The sequence below is a fragment of the Melanotaenia boesemani genome, chromosome 6 (genome assembly GCF_017639745.1).
Source record: "Melanotaenia boesemani isolate fMelBoe1 chromosome 6, fMelBoe1.pri, whole genome shotgun sequence".
NCBI classification, from domain to species: Eukaryota; Metazoa; Chordata; class Actinopteri; order Atheriniformes; family Melanotaeniidae; genus Melanotaenia; species Melanotaenia boesemani.
Genome location: NC_055687.1, coordinates 14,932,841 through 14,950,613, shown reverse-complemented (window position 1 = coordinate 14,950,613; position 17,773 = coordinate 14,932,841). Strand labels below are relative to the sequence as shown.

Here is a 17,773-nt window from a genome sequence, read left to right as displayed (position 1 = left end):
ATAAAAGACACATTTAAGAATAATTACAGAGACCCTCATTTACGGTACTTGCATGTAAGAATATGGGTTAAAGGACGAGGTAACATTTTTAAACAGTTTCATATTTATCCTGGTAATGTGATTAGCCTCTTTCATGTCCTCATAATTAAATTTTCAAGCCTTCCCTTAGTTTATTTCATATCTTGGAGGCTTATTAAATGCTTTAATTACAAAGAAAAGGGTGTGAGAGACTAAATTTAGAAATTAGTGCTGAATTCCCTTTGCTGATAATGGCAGTGTGATTACTGAACAGCAGGAGGCCGCAGTGGGGAATTTTTCTTCCCGTCCCACTCACACGTCTTATTTTCAGTTATGCATCAGCTGCTCTTTACAGTCAAGCATGAGACCGTACACCAGCAATACATTCAATGACGGTTCATTTCTTAAATTAAGTCAACCCCACTTGTTCTTGTTAATTTTGCCAGATTCTAGATAACAATTTTTACTCAGGATGACATTGTTCTTGTTATATCTCCCAGGTTTTCTTTTCTTTCTTTTTTCCTTCTGTCCTCCCTGTCCTTATGTCTCCTCTCTTTTACTGGGTTGGAAGGTCCGATCCATGCTGCTGCACCTGCACAACCACAAAAAGAGGTCACCAGATGCCCAAATCTCACAAGTGACCTGAAAGTCTAGTAGAAACTGAATGTAACCTTTATGTTGAGTCATTTCTTTAAACTCTGGCTCAGATGTGAAAATAGAAAAAAAAACAAAAAACAAACAAAAAAAAAAAAAAAAAAACGACACTCAGTCTGAGAAAGGCTTCCAGCATTAGACTAATAGGTCTTTCTCACAGCAGACATTTTAACTTATCACAGCATGGCAAGGGCAGATGCAATTAATGGTTTCTCATTCCATCAGGCACCCCAGTAAGCCATTAAAGTGAACCAGCATGCTGAAAACCAGGACCAGCTATCATTAATACACCTGTGCTTTCGCTACAGTGACAAATCAAAAAGTCTACTGGGGGAAAAAAAGCCATTATGTGTTATCGATGAGGTCATAAGTTAAAAAAAGAAAAAAATGTGACCTGAAACCAAAGTGCAACAGACATTTTTCCCAGTAACAAATCTTCGCGGTCTAAGAAACATGTCACAATTTCTATTTTTATCTGCTGCACTTCAGTACAGTCATGAGCCAAAAACCAATATCATGACTGCCACCATGCCATTTCTATTTTCTAGAATAACATTTTGAGCATGGCTGACACATATTTGTTGTATGATCACTTGTTTTGTGCATGAGAGACTTTTATTGAATCTGATATTAAAAGGGTTTTTTTTTTTACAGTAAAATCAGTGTTTCAGAAGTGAACCTTATAGCAGTGACACTCCTGAAAGTCTGCATTTCATATTTGTGAAAATATCATGTTAACTGGGCTCCTTTTAACATGGGTTTTCCATAGAGTGTTAACACATCAATAAAAATAAGTGATAATGTTTTCCATCCACATTCATAACTTAACTGGTTTCAAATGGAACAGTAGTTTACACTTATTTATTTTCTTAAAGAACATTTCAACACTATAATTGCAAATAATTCAAATTTAAAGCGTGCCATAACTTACTTTCACCAGCTTGAGAAGATGAAGAAAAATTAGTTTCTCCGAGGAATTCAGCACTGTTTGGAACAGAATTGCAAAAATGAATATAATTATGGGTGAACCAGGTGTTGTGTATGAGCAACCCCATCAACTCCCTGGTACTTTTTCCTGATGATAATTAATAACACTACATGTGCTACTACATGCACACTCAGGTGAAAAATTATACTTTATCACTGTGAGGTTTAGAAAAGTAATTTATTACCTTAGCGAGAGAGGATGTGATCTCAAGCCACCGGGGTTCTCTTCCACACTTCTGCCAAGCAGGGAAAACATGTTCAGTTATTATTAAAGCTGAGCTCCCATCCAGCTGTCAGTGTGGATCAATGTGGATATCTTGTTTAAAGTGTAAAAGCTAGGCTGGTGCTGTAGGTTATTTTACACATGACAGTCATAAAGAGTAGAATTAAAAGTAATGCTCACTAATAAAAAGCCAAACATTGACAAGAAGGTCGCATATCGGCCACATACAAGAGAAAACATAAGGAATTTGATTCAGTCGTGCATAATAAGTAATATGATGAAGTTTTGTCTTTTTGTCTTATGTAAGCAGCTCATTGTTTTTGTGCTCAGTTATATGAATTTATTTATTTTTACCTCAAAACATATTTGCTAAAAATCCATCCACCTTCCCTTTAACGCAATAACTTTTTCAACAGAGTCAAAAAACTTTAAGAACTTGGACATTGTGTTCTCATCAGATTCCCTCATGTCATCTTAAAGGGGTGGTTCTGTAACACAAAATATTTCACCATAACTGAGATGAATAATTTCTTGTAAGAGTAAAGAAAGTGATATTTGTCATGGGCAGCTGGAAATCCATCTTCCTTCCTCTAACTATTCATCTCAGTTAGCACGCTGTGTGTAATCTTAAACATTGTGCTTGTGGTGTAGTAGACAGTGACTTCAGGGAAAGAGTTTTCTCTTTTATTTTCATAAAGGATAATCCAGTGTTTCTTACATTAAGAGATAGTTAAGGAAGCAATTTATCTCCATTTAACATTTCTAGAATACAATAGACTCTTATAAATGCTGGAACTTAGATATTTCAAGGCATTTCACCCAGGAGCTTTCCTATAAACAAACTTTGACAGGACCCAAAAGGTCCAAATAAAGCTGAGCGAGGGAAGATGATAAAACAACAACAGGAAGTGCCAACCAACCCCCTTTCACAATGGCAGTAATATAAAATAAAGTAATGAAGGCAGAAATAAATAGACAAATGCAGAAAAATACCAACAATACAGCTCAGTCAGGTTTACTCTGACATAATTAGCTCATCATTGACATGTTGAGCCTTTTCATAGGTGGATATGGCAGAACTGTGGCAGTGTTTTAAGCTCCCTTAGAGAAATCTGAAACCGATTTTACCAAAATGTTTGTAAATTAAACTAAAATGACAGAAAATAACACCGTAAACCTTAGCAGCATGCACCAATTTAAAATCTTTCTAATATAACTACAGAAATGAGTCCTCTTCCCTGCTCTGCAATGAGCAGCATCTCACCTGTTCATATGTGGTTTGTGCCTGTGTGTTTCAATGCCACTGTGTGCCTGCAGAAAAGACAAAAACAGGTCATGATGATCATGCATTCAGCACAACTACTCTGTTGTGCATAATCACATGACAGCTGATGAGTTTCTCTAACTAAACTAAGAGAACTAAGAGAGTTTAATGCCAGCAAACACCAAATAAACTCAACACATCTCAAAGCATTAAACAGAAACAATGTAGAAATATCTAGAGTGTTTGATGAAATTTACCCAACAAGAGTTTGTTTGTTTGGCCATTGTCTTGGTTTCAAATGTCTGAGGTTGGCTGGAGGAAGACGGGCAGTTTGGGACTGTAACGTTTTTAGGAGGCAGCGGTGGAGCGCTGATGTGTGAGCTGGGAACTTGGTACTCCAAACTTGATAACTGTTGAAAAAGATGTTATTAAATAAATGCCAGTGGAAAAGTTTTCTTTGACCTCCAGGAATGAGAATATACTAAAATTCCTGCAAAATCCTGGAACATCTCTACTTATAGAGTATGTGGTTTGCAGAAAGAGACATTTCAACATAAACCTACAGCCATGCAAAGGGTTCAGTTTGCAAGGTTATGCAGTGCTTTGAGCTCAATGTTGGTGTAACCATGACAACACATTGACATTGATAAACCCATTATGTTTAGCAGGTGTAATGTATACCGTAACCTGCATGCTCACCGTCACTTGGTGCATTAGCTTTCTTACTGTAGGTAGTTGGCACTAAATGAAAAGTATAACTAAGCCTGATGATTAAATGAAGGTTTTTGCAGGTTTTTATTTAAAGACGATGAAATCTTTGGTCATTTGGAAGTCATGAAACAGACAAATTTCCATCTACTAGTGTGGCTAAAAATTAAACAAAACATAGGAGAACGTGTGAAATGCATTCACACACCTTCTTCCAGGCAGCCATTTCCTTTATCACCACTTCAATGTCTTCATGATCTTCATCCTCATTATCATCATCTTCCTCCTTCTCCTCCCATTGCCTGCTGCCCTGCAAGTAAGGCTCGATGAGGATGGACTTTGTTCCTCTGATGTCGCAGCGACAGTATGGGCAGGTGTGTCCAGCTGACTTCTGCTAGATTGGTGCCATCGATCCGTCAAGGGGCAGAGTAATACAAAGATTACATGAATTTTAAAATACACCATCGCTCCATCACTCATCACCTTAGAAAGGTTTTGTCTTTGAAATGAACACAGTGGAAAATGCTGAACTTATCATCACACAGAAAAGCCAGGTTGGTGGAAGATCCCATGCTTAACAGACAGTTTTCTGTGGCTCTCCACAACAGTGACAATAAAAATGTGTTTTTCCAAGATTTATTACTCTTTGTAGCTTATGTTTAAAAGCTATGTTATTCCTTACATGTGTGAATGTCTTTGCTTTATAAACTTTTTGTTAATCAATTTTGTTTGACCAGGGTGTGGACTAGCTTACAATGTTTCCACTGTGGTGTCACATCCATACATTGAGCTAATTTTCTTTTCATGTTTTTTCTCGCTTTCCTTCTGACGCACTTTTTACTCAAAGTGAGTGCAGCTGCTGCAGTTTAAGGAGGATGTGAAGCTGAGCTTAAACAGGAAGTTCTAAGCCAAATGTCAGGACATGCTGCACCTTTTTAAAGAATTACACAATTCCTGTAAATTAAAGGTCGCTGGATGTCTGAATGAACAGAGCAAGGGAATTAAGCTATAATTTGACAGTAGTCGCTATGATGGTGATACGACGCCTTTCATGTTAGTCTGTGCCTAAAAGAGGAAACTGGGGAGGCCCCACTGCAGAAGCAACAGGGTTGGTACCAGACTGAATCAGCTAAAGGAATGCCCAATGCTGACTGGGACTGTACTGTTGTTTTTGTACTGCTTCTTGTTGTTGTTTCCTTTCACCTGTTTGATGTACTAATACCTTAATAGATGATAAAGTAGTAAAGTTACTCCATCACATCTTTTTAAGCCCAAACCTCTAACCATGATAATCATTAAAAATATTATTATATGGACTCTTTGTATATAATTTTTGTATTTTTACCAGCACTACAACCCAAACTGATCCATGACAAAACATTAAGTATGTCTAGTTCATGTGTTTTTATGTTGTCATCTTCATTCAAAACATTATAATAAAGTGAAAAGTGCAATATTTTCTCCCAAAATGAATTAGAGAGCAAGTAAACTCAAGAAGAGCTATTTAGTTAAGCACAAATACTCTTACATAGAGCTCTTCAGCTTCCCTGTTCCTGTACATGCACAAGTGCTCAGTTACATACAGTACATAATCATTTATGAATATTGATTTGCAGACAGATTGCTTGGGTATTGTTGTCATCTAGAATTATAACAATTTTAACTAAAAGCTCATTGTATAATATCCAATCTGCCTTTCTTACTGGACAGACTATAAATCCAATTTCAAATCCTAATTGGTAATTACATACTGAAGTTACAGTATATATTTTAGATACACAAAGAAGCCTTTCACAGCCCTTTACTTTGAAAACTATTAAATCAGAAATAAAACTAAACATGATAATGAATTATGATGAAAAAGCTAAAGTTGGATGTAAAGTTATCATATTCTTACAAAGACAGTCAATTGTTTAAGATAAAATGTAGTGGTTATAAGTGTGTAGAAAAATGTGTGGAATGAAAGTTACAGCAGTTCACAGTTCTCCTTTTTGTTTCTTTTTTCTAGTTCTGGGATAGCTTAAAATAATTTTCTCACTGTCTTGCATTTAAATAAAATATTTGCATGGGAGACACAAGGCATATGCTTGACACTAACCCCAAACCACATTCAAATAACCCAAATTGTTACAGTATGATGAAGTGGCAACCAACAGACAGACCATAACCTACAAAAATAAATACAGTTTAGTCAACCCGGACTGCTTCACTTCACTGACCACACCACTATTACAGTAATTGTTTGATTCAGTTCAGCATACTGGGAGAAACATGATGTAGCCTAGGATTTGTATGATTTTGTAAATATATTTGGACAGATAAATTTGAGTGAATGGTTGGAGGTTCATACCAGCCAGCCTTTGAGGCAGGGCTGACACAGGAGATGCCCACAAGGCTGAATCTGAGTGTCTTTATCTCTCTCCGTGCAGATCTTGCACAGCTGGAAGGTGCTGCCGATCTCACAGTACAGCTCATATTGCTCCTGTTGGGTGGGGGTGATTGGCCAGAGAGATGAGACAAAGCAAACAGCAGCTCAAGATACAATCTACATACTTGTTCTGATGAAAATTTAAGATTACGCCAGAAGCTTATTGTAGAACTGATATGCATGAACGGCTGTATCTGCTTACTTCTGTAACTTTGACTTTTCCTTTCTGTGTGGGTTCACACAAGCTTGTCAGGTCGGGGTTCACATCGCGGCCGTCTGGGTACAAGTAGCTGCAGCAAAGCAACACACAGCACTTACAGAGGACACTTAGAGTAAACCAAGGGAAGCTACATCAGACGTGTGTGTGTGCTTGTCCTAACCAGCCCTCCTTGAAGCCCTGCACGAGAGCCTGATAGAGAGGTGTGTTCTGAGGAATGGTCTGGATGATGTCACCTTTATTCGTCACATAGCCAATCGCCCATTGACCCATTCTTGTGCAGCTCAGACGAAAGATGTAGCTGGAAGCAAGAGATTCTTGTTAACCGACCTTAACAGGACTGAAATAAATTTAGAGACAGTTATATATCTACTGTAAATATACTGTCAAATTATTTGGACATTGTTTTGACTACTAGTGATTCTCAAATGTAGTTAATTTGGTTTGTATTACACTGATCAGCCACAACATTGTAACCATAACACTGCTCATCTTATGATGTTATGATCATGACAAAAAGTTGTAGGATTTTCCTCAAGGTTACTAACTCCTAAGATATTAATCTGATCAGATCTCATGGGATCTGTGGCAACTGAGCCCAATCCACAAAGACCCCATCCCACAACCCACAACCCACAGGGACGAAAGGACTTATCGCTAACATCATGGAACAAAATATTCAGGAAACCCTGAGGTTCTTTATTCATGTCCTGGTCAGACTGATCAGGACAGTTTTGCAGTATGATTTTAAAAAAACAAACAAACAAACAAACAAACAAACAAACAAACAAACAAACAAACAAACAAAAACAAACAAACAAACAAAAAAAACTATTCATTAACAGGTGGGTGGTCATAATATTATGGCTGATTGGTGCATATTTTCTCTATTTTTGCATGAATTAGCTTAGCTTGTTGTGAAAGGTGCAGGAGTGGTTGCTGTGCTCATGTTCACCTCCCAGGTCTGTGCAGGTAGTGTTCCAGCCTAGCTACAACTTGGTCGTAGGTGAGGAAGGCCATGTAACCTGGATGGGTCACAGCAAGATGGTTCCAGTTCCTTATAAGAGACTTCCAAGGCTAAAAGGAAAGAAGAAATTAAAATCTGAAGAAGTTAAAATTTATTTACAAAATGAGGAAACTGTAAAAGTTTCATGTTTTCGATTTTTGGGTGCTCAGGTCGATCAAGTTGGTTTTGTCTGCAATAAAGTCACCAAATCCCTTGTCATATTGAGTTATGTAAGTTATGTAACTAATGCAGTAATTTTAAAATTATATTATACTTTAATTTATCCATATTTAACGTATTGTAATATTGTATGGGCAAGTACTTTTTCAACTTACTTAAAGAAAATATTATTTCTACAAAAAGCATTTGTTCGTTTAGCAACATTTTCCAATCATGATGCACCAAGCGCACCTCTTTTCTCAAAATTACAACTGTATTTATCAGATATGTATAATTGTTTGTAAGATAAAGCATGGTAAATCTCATCAAAGCTTTAGTTATTATTTTATTAGTAAAAGTTAAGTTCATTCTTACAAAACAAGCAATGAATTATCATCTTCCATCGTGTAAAAAATCTCAAATTCAATTTTCGTTTAGATACCGTGGAGCTAAATTATGGAATGTATTTGGAAATTATATGAAATCGTCATCAATACTGAACAACAAAAAAAATCTTAAAATGACTTTGCTCTAAGATTCTAAATTGTAATTCTTAAATATTACAACTACAATAGTAAATTATAAAAAGTAAATTTGATGAAGAATGGATTATTTTTGACTGACTTCATTTAGTCTAGTGTTGGTGGTGGTAGTTGGGGGGGCAACGTGGTGCGTGGGATTGGGAAAATGTTGCAGACAAACTAATGTTTCGCAAATGTGGGCTCTTGGAAATATTCTAGTCCACATTCCAGACTTGGTGGCAGAAATGTACCAATTTTGTTTTTGCCAACCACCAAAAATATAACAAAAAGAAGAAGAAGACGTAGTAGTAGTAGTAGTGGTAATAGTAATAGTAGTAGTGCAGGTCAGAGTTCAGGGTTTACGAATCAAAGGGAGAAAAGAAAGAGAGAGATATGGAGAAACAGGTAACTGGGATGAAAGAGGGTAGATATATTGTTCTTGGTTGAACTATAAATGTTTCTTATTACATCTCCCTCATGCCTGTGATGTTATGAGTACAATAAGTTACATAGTTATATAGATTAGGAGGGCTAAGAATGTTCATTCCTCCAAAGGGGGGCACAGTTGAAAAAGTAGAGAATCATTGAGCTAAACGATGTCCTGAAGTTGAAAGAGTATAGTAGTAGCAGTAGTAGTAGTAGTAGTAGTAGTATTTCTTTATTGCGGACTTGTGGTCCATAGTAAAAAGAAACAACAAACAGACAGACAAATAACAATGTACAACATGGGCATAAAAATACCAAGAAAAGGTTCCTCAATCTTTTAAAAGGCAAAGAGAAATAGCGGATGGCACTGTATTTAATATGTGTTAACAATAGAATCATATTTTCTGATGCATTCAAACAACACATAAATTTAAACATTAGATTCCTTAGAAGGGCTTGTAGTGTGTTCACTCTGTGAGTCACAAACAGTTCACTAGCACTAGTCCATCTGGGGTCTTTTAACAGAAGCAGGGCATCGTTATAGGCAACTCTCAGTCTTTGTAGACTAGATTTTTTTAAAGTTCACCCACAGATGAGCTCTGTATAGCAGGTACAGTAAGTTCTAAACAAAGTTACTTTCACTCCAACAGAACAAGAGTCAAACCTATGAGAGAAAACATTGGCCTGTGCATACAACATTCTGCACTGCCGATACATGTCCTCATCGTCTGATAAAGAATCAGTCAGAATATGTCCAAGACATTTTACTGTATTAACAACAGTGAGAGTATTTCCAGACAATTTAAAATGAGGAAACACAAGAGCTCTGTCCTCCTTTGTGCGACATATCACGATGACACTTTCAGTATTTTACATAATTTTGTTCACCATATGCAGAACACACATTAAACAGTTCCTGAAGACCAGCTGAGCTAGGTCTAAAGACCACCAGGTCATCTGCATACATAAGGTGATTGACCACAGTCTCTCCAGCCATGCACACAGTTCTGCACTTGTTCAGATCTTTAGACAAGTCATTCATATAAAAATTGAACAGAATTGGGGACAGCTAACTTCCTTGTCTCACTCCATTACTAATGAGAAAGGGCTCAGACACACAGTTGCCCCATTTGACATGCAAGGTCTGATGTGCATACCAATAGGACAAACGGCGAGTAAGATATTTTGGTACATTGGCTTGACTCAGTTTGTGAAATAGCTTTTTGTGGTCTACACTATCAAAAGCCTTAGAGGCGTCTAGAAAATACATAAATACAGTAGAGTGCTTATTTTTGTAATTGCTTAGTAGCTCTTTTAAAGCATAAATACACATGTCAGTGCCATGATTGGGTTTAAAGCCAAATTGATTATCTGTAGATTCAATATGATGATTAAACCTTCTCAATAAGATATGTTCAAACACTTTTGATAGTACACTGACAAGAGCGATGGGTCTATAGTTTTCAGAGCTGCCCACTTTCCCTGCTTTGTCCTTTTGCACAGGTACTAACTGCACTCTCATCAATGAGTCTGGAATGAAACCATGCACCACAGAGGCAGAAAGACATAGTGCAAGAAGAGGAGACAATCTTACACTATAGTGTAGTAGACAGTATAGTGTCTACTGTCTGATGATGAAGCAATACTATGTAAAAATCAACAATATAGTGTCAATATAGCTCAAAAGTTTAATAATTTTCTTAAGGTCTGTGATATTTTAGATGGTGAAAAATGTCCTGGCTTGTCCATCAGGCTTCAGTTTTGATTATCTAAACTGCCATCCACTGTAGGCAAGACACTGATTACTCATAAGTCCTTCACACAACCCTAATATTCCTCATTAAAATATTATTTTTACTGGAAACTTCATCTTACCTGGAACAGATTTGTAAAGATGTCAAACTCAAACACTGAGATATGATCGTTACAGGTGATATCAATGGTTGATTTCAAAGCCATGGACTCCATCCCTTCTTCAAATGGATGAACACTTCTTAACTTCTCTTTAAAGGTATTCCACTCCACTATACACCTGTCAGAAGACATTGTTAACATTACTTAGATATGGAGAACACAAAACAGACAAAGAGGAAACAAAAAATAATATCATAAACTATTTGTTTATTTATTTATTTTTCCTATACTATATATTGTGTACTTACGTGTTGCCAAAAGAATGCCTCCAAAACTCATCTGCCTCAGTTTTTGTCACCTTATAGTTGTCACCCTGAAAGTATCCCCCTGGAAACATGGCTTTCAGCTCCCACAGCATGTGACTGAACAGTAAGGACAATTTGGTCAGGTTTTTCCTACAAAAGGAAGTCAGAGCAAATCTTTTAGTGGTTGGTGCAGAAAAACAGAAATACAACTGCACTTTGTTCAAAAGTATAAATCTCTCATAATTTGTATCTGCAGAAGAAAGAAAATACCTTTTATAGTCTATATATTACTTGACCTTGTGATTATTATATTCATGAATTTTACCTGAGTGATAAACAAAAACATGCTTTCTTAATGTTTTACATAATTATAATAAGCATCGGCCAGTTAATAAAACCAGTTTTTGCTGTATGCTGCTGCTCTGTCAGTTGAAACCGGCACTACTGCAGCTTTACTGAAGCACTGCTGATACTTTCCATAGACACACTCACAAGCAAACACATAAAAGGTAGTCCAGCTTGCAAACAGGATGCTGGCTGCTGCACGCTAGTTTGTAAATACCACAAAATGTTCCAGTGGCCAGTGTGTTGCTTTTGGCCAATCTTCTTTTTTCTTTTTTTTTTTAACAGTCTCACTAGACTTTGCTCTTTTATGTATCTAAATTTAGATCGTAGACTTTATTCTTCCACTTCATGAGAACACATCTACCAGCATGCAACTTGGTGCAATTGGTATCAGTTTAACCTATATTAACACCTACGTTAGATGTTTTGTGATGACAGTAACACCTCTATGGTGCAGAATGTTAACAAGGAAACACCCCTCTGTTTTTTCTATTCTGCAACACATTTCTGATGCAGCTCTGGAAATCTCCCCCAAAATCATTTCATGCATTCAAGAATTATTAGAAATACAATGTGGAAAGTGGTTGCAAACTTTCACCTCAATACGAAAAAGAAAACCTCCATTGAGTGTTGAGGAGAGCAATAGTACAGAAGTAGGAGGTGGGAGGAAATGCATAAGCCACATCTCTTGCTCTGGCCCAGACCCATGAATGTAAAAATACATTTCAAAATATTTAAATATAGTGTGGTAAAGTTTTCAGAAAAAGCATTTTAAATGTAGGTTTTGGAAAAAAATGTCTGATATTAGAGATGTTTTTGATACATTATGTACTTGAAATATTTGGTATTTATCTAGTTTAGTTAAAACCCTTTCACAAATTTTCGATCACAATAACAAAGTCTTCACGTTTACAAAGAAATGTAAAATTCTGGAGCCTGATGCCATCACTGAGCGCCTCTAATACTATTGTATTTTTTGAAAAAGAAGTATATATTGAGTCTCAATGTCAGTGTTTGATAAAAAGAAGAGCTACAAATGTTCATCGACGTTTGTGTTCAGGCATGATTGCCACAGCCTAAACAGTCAGACACCGATTGTTTTTGCATATGAGGTGAAGCAGTGAAATCTACATTAGGAAAAATAAATGAAATTTTAACGAATCAAATACATTCTTATTCCTCTTAATACTTTCAGTACATTTCAGAACGATGCTATCATAGATCTGTTTCATGCAGGGCAGCTCACAACTACAGATATTTACTTGAAAGAACATTTTTATAATGAACTACTTGTAGCTGAGTTCATTTATGTGTTATTTCTATTTTTGCTTGTGCCAATACCTCCTCAACCAATGATAAAAATGAACTCATAGTTATTCTTAACTTATACTGTATATAGGCTATTACACAAACGGTGACATTCTTATATCCTGCAAATGGCTGACGCATGATAAAGTATTCATATTTGCATTTGGTTCCCTTAAATTCCTGACAGAGGAGGCTGAAGCCACCAGTGTATTACAGACAAGAAAACAGCTAAACCTTCCTCTGTTGGTTTCTGCTGTCTAAAACATCTCAGTTCTGGTTTAGGCTTCATCTGAGAGCCGGGTGGTAATTTCATTCATTTCTGGGTGAATGTTATGTTAAGGTAAGAAACTTGCCATTTGTTGAAATTTATTAAGAATTTGCTCACAAGCACTAGTCTGAGGATTAATAAGCAGCCCCCCTTCCCTCCTCAAAAAAAAACAAAAACAAAAAACAAAACAAAACAAAACAAAACAAAAAAAGCTTTAGAGCTGGGCATTTATGACGCTATTCGCATAAGAGTTTGCCACATGACTGCTCATGCAAACCTTGCTGCTAGCCCATCTGTTGTGCAAGAGGAAGATTCACAAAGATGGTTTGTCTTTTTTCCAGATTCTGACGAAAGACTTTTTTTTTGTGTGTTAAAATCTGGCATATTTAATCATTTGCATACAGTGAGGACATACAGTAATAAGTGGAGCACATTTCTGTGCTGAGCTCAGACACTGTGACGGACTTCAGTGACTCAGCCAACAACGTGAAAGAGGAAAGGACAAGATCACCAGTTCAATAATGATGTCGTACTGCAACCAGTGTGTCAACTTGAATTTTGTGTTTTATGTTAAGATAAACCATTTCACTGTAAGGAAATCTAAAATAAGAAAATTATCAAAAGAATGCTTCTTCTTTTTTTTTTTTAAACATTTTTACTGTAAAGATTTAGTTTAAAAATGGCTAATTATTTTCAGTTAATGACAGGGCTTTTTAAAAAAATGTTTCAGAGATGTGTAGCATATCTGAAGACATTTGTGAAAAAAATTCGCAAAGAATTTGATTTAAAGTAATAATCTGTAAAGTAAGATTCGGTAGGAAAACAACCATACTGTTCAGCTGAAAACTGTTAAAATGCACTCACAGCAGCTCATTTTAATCTCTGTTCGCAAAGGTGCAACTACTTAATGGATAAAATTGGCAGCATGTGATTTCCTCTGCATGCTGTGTTAAGAAGACCTGTCTGGCACGGGCATGAACAGAGATGTCTCAAGTTCCTTTGTTTTTATCCAATAGTCATTTTCATTATGACACACAACATACAGCAAAATCTTCTTTATATTGGTTATTGTATGTTTATATATTGGATATATTGGATATACATTTTGTTTTTTTGTTTTCTTTTTTGCTGTTGTTGGAATCACTGGTATGAGACCGGCAGGGACTAAAAGTAGAGGTTTCTTGGATGCCGTTTTTGGCTATATTGGATATAATATATATCCCAGAGGGGGAAAAAAATCCCCTGGAAAAAATAAAGTAGTTTTTTTATTAAAGAATGTTAAAAACCTCCAAATAAGTACAATGACATAGATCAAATGCTCTGGATCAGGAGATGCAAAGAAAAATCATTATCTGTTTGGGACAAGGCAATCTATCTTTCCCAAACGGCTCAAACTCAAAGGATGTTTTTTTTCTGGTTTCCCCGTATTAGCATCACAAAGATGCAGGTTTGGCCCTTTTTCTACCTTCGTCATTAGTATTCCCAACAGGAACGAAGGACTGTTTCGCAACCTCCGTGTAGAAAAATCACTTTGTCTAGCTGTTTGAAAAAAAAGAAAAAAGAAATAAAAGAAAAACAGTTTGAAAGATCATTATACTGAACACAGTGAAGTGTATGATTAACATCTGGGAACCAGAGAATGGAATTTTCTATGTAACAGCTTCTAGTTGTGATATAAAAATATAGTTATTAAGCTACAGTTTGTGTTCAGGGAAAGTTTGAAGCCTGTATCTCAAATGTCAGTCATGACTCTTTTAAACATGAAATTTGATGTTTAATTTGAGATCTGGTTACTTTTATGTGCTAAATAACCCTCCACCGTGCTAAAAATAATAATAATAGCATCAGGGCTTTATCCTGCACCACTATGAGAACACATCGGATCTCAGACTTTAAGTTGGGTCAGATCTGGCTGGTATTTGGATATAAAATAAAATAAAAAAATAAATAAAAAAACACATTAGTCGGAAAATCCTGGTAGCAGATTTGACCTCTCCCAACAGTCGGATTGTTTGACTCACAGAATGTTTGGCTTTGGCTCTCAGACATTTAGTTTCTTTTAACTAATGTGAATAACAAATAAACAGGTAAACAAATAAAAAACTAATTAAATCCACTTTAGCACTTTTATGTGAATGTTATATGTATGTATGTATTGTATGTAACTCATCAAATCCCTGTAAGCAGAGAAATTATTGTGGGCAGCATCATCTGTGGAGTTACAGGGAAACTTTCTGGAAATGTTTCTGTATATATACATTTAATGTTTGTTACTGTAATTATGCAAATATATACAAGTCACTTTCAAAACATCTGGTTATGGAGGCATCCAAAACTATTAGATGTGGATATTTTAAAAACAGGGCTAATAATGCCAAAAATCTCCGTCGCTGCAAGAACTAACTTTTTAAAATTTGAAAAAAATATGAGTATTCAGGCTGAAAAAAAATATTTTTTATTTGTTTTTACTTATAAAGACATTTTATTGGTATTGAAATGTCTACGTCTGTGAAAAATTCATTATGAATGCTGAATTAGAGTTTGATGCTTTATTACAACACATAACCATGAAATGGTTACTATGGAAATTACAAATTTCCATATTAAGTAAAGACAAGCAGATTATTTGTTAGAAAAGGGGGATCAAAAACATCACTTTAGTCAGGGATAGCAGCTAATTTATCAAAGGACCATGAGGAAAAAATATATTTTCTAAATGTTTTTTTTTTTTTTCCTAACATGATTAAGTAATCAAGAATAGAATTTAAAAAGTGGTTTCAATATCTTTAACCGGTTTTTAAACCAAGCTATCCCTCAACACGTGCTAACACTTTTTTTTTTACTCCAGCCAGAGACCTTCTTACCTGAAACTTGATGTCTCATCAAATATCCTCTCCCGTCCGTCTTTAAACAGCAGTACAGCTCTGTCCGTCTTATCCAGCAGGTTTCTGATGTGGACTCTCAGGTATGTGGCCTCATCTCCCCGGGTCACCTGGCCACCTGTTGATCTAAAACCTTGGTAGGGCTCCCAAACTTCAGTGAGCAGGGTTAAGGTCTCACGTATTAGATCTGGCAGGTATGGAGGACTCTTCCTTAGGCCCAACACGGGGTTTGTGCACAGCTCATGGAGCTTATCCAGTCTTTTGAGGCTCTTGTCCATCAACCGTCGATCTCTGCTGGTAGGGAGCTCGGAGCTCAATTTTGGGCTCCTGGAAGTTCCTAAACTTGCTCCATCCATCATTTCACTGTTGTGTGTTTGACAGTGAAGTGAAACAAAAGCTACCACAAAGGTCAGTCTGTGAGTATGTGGGGAGGATGTGACGGTAAATAACAAAGCTCAGTCAAGAGGTGTGAAAGTAGAATTTTGAATATATGCGAATATTCAAAAATGGATGCAACTATTGTCAGTGGCTCATGTTTTTGTGTGTTCACACCGACTTTTCTCATAATTACAATGACCTTTGTGAGTCCTCAACTTAATCTGAACAAAATGCGTCTTATCCTCTTTAAACAGCATCCAACCTTGATCCATATAATGGTCATTTAGTATTACATCATCCAATATTTGACAAACCAAGCAATTCTCTAAAAAATGAACATTTTAAACCTGAGCAGCTCATGTTTTCTATTTCTATTTCCTCACTCGTATGGTCATACCTTCAGAGAAATACTAAAATACATAGCCCATTACATACAATCTGTTTAAAAAATAATCATAACAGCACACATAGAAAAAAAAAGACAAGAATTTGAGATGGACACTCAGCTCTTGAAACAACTCAGACTTTTGCCTTCTCACCCTTTCTCTCCTTCCTCTCTCCACTGTTCATACTTAGCCACATGTTCATGCCCACAGTCTATCAGCACACTCTGCTTACCAGCATTTATCCCAGCACCGTAACACTCCTACATTCCCAAAGACAAAAAAAATTGGTAAATGTATTTGCAGCACAGTGGAAACGTGCTTTCCGCCCCGGCCTGAAACGCAGCAGCTACTTCTTCTTAGTCCCTGTTTCTCTCACCCTCTCTACTCACTATCGTCTTGGTTCAGCCTTTGATTGGTTTCCTGGTTGCAGCGAGACAAACGGGTTTGTTTTCTTTGCTCTATTGCTCAGGCACACAAGTAGAAAGAGAGGGAGAGGGAAGGAAAAGACAGGGAGGTGAGGACACTAAACAATAAACATTTACTGAAATGCAAGCAGAGTGTAAAACAATAATGCTTTTTACCCTGTCTGGTAAAGGGCACATTCATGTGATAAAGATACTGTATCTCCTTTCAGTTCTTTGTGTTCCTAGACATAATAAATTACCTGGTTCTCACTGTATCTAATTTAGGGAAATATGACCTCAGATGATCAACAACATGTACCATATTATTCGGTGACTTTTTATGTTTTACAAAAAAATAAATGTGTAAAAATATGTCCTTGCTACTGCTTTTATAGGAACTGAGAAGTTAAATAGTGGTCAGATGCTGTAAAGAAAATTATTTTAATAAACAGATCATTAACAGAACCTTAAACTTTGAGCCCTGCACCTAGTAATATATCTCTAATTACATCTCTGCAAACACTTAAGGAGTCATAGTAAAGGGAGATATGTTAAGATGTATAATTATCAGGAAGTGTATTACTGGTGAAGAATAAATGGAGATGGCACATAGCACAAATAAGAAAAAGTTTCAGGCTTGCCTTGAAAAGATTTATGTAAGTTAGTTTGCTTTATTAAAGACACACATGGGTCCATAGTAAAAAAGAAAGAAAGAAAACAGGAAGAAAAATAAAATGAGATAAAATTCAGTGTCAAAAGTTTACATGAAGGCTAAAACACCAATAATTCCACAGCTTTGAGTAAAACATACACATACAACCGTACATGAGATTATGCAACCTAGCCTGCTGTTAGTGTTGGGTACACCAACACAAACAAACATTTGGCTCGTACTGCTCCATCTTGGCATCGTAAACATCATCCTCATTCCATCATTGTACGCTACAGTGAGTTTCCACATGCTTCCTTCTCTGAAGCTCCTCCACAAATGGACAGGGTACACTGAGGTGCAATATGCTTTAAATAGTCCAA

General features: G+C 36.3%; 1 protein-coding gene across 3 annotated transcripts; it reads right to left on the bottom strand.

The window, feature by feature from the left end:
• Positions 1–16: 16 nt before the first annotated feature.
• On the bottom strand, positions 17–16,734 carry cblc (Cbl proto-oncogene C, E3 ubiquitin protein ligase). Of its 3 annotated transcripts, XM_041988806.1 has the most exons (14): positions 16,570–16,734; positions 15,556–15,970; positions 10,774–10,920; positions 10,487–10,643; positions 7,455–7,576; positions 6,663–6,800; positions 6,485–6,572; positions 6,205–6,336; positions 4,063–4,248; positions 3,404–3,556; positions 3,147–3,193; positions 1,845–1,895; positions 1,604–1,656; positions 17–610 (listed from the first exon to the last, which is right to left on the bottom strand). In XM_041988806.1, exons 2-14 carry the CDS (start codon positions 15,930–15,932, stop codon positions 486–488), a joined length of 1,776 nt encoding a protein of 591 aa, XP_041844740.1. In that variant the 5' UTR covers positions 15,933–15,970; positions 16,570–16,734; the 3' UTR covers positions 17–485. The 3 variants fall into 3 exon arrangements, with proteins under 3 accessions (XP_041844740.1, XP_041844739.1, XP_041844741.1); XM_041988805.1 differs by having other exon boundaries at positions 15,556–16,734; XM_041988807.1 differs by having other exon boundaries at positions 4,063–4,245; positions 15,556–16,734.
• Between the last annotated feature and the right edge of the window lie 1,039 nt (positions 16,735–17,773).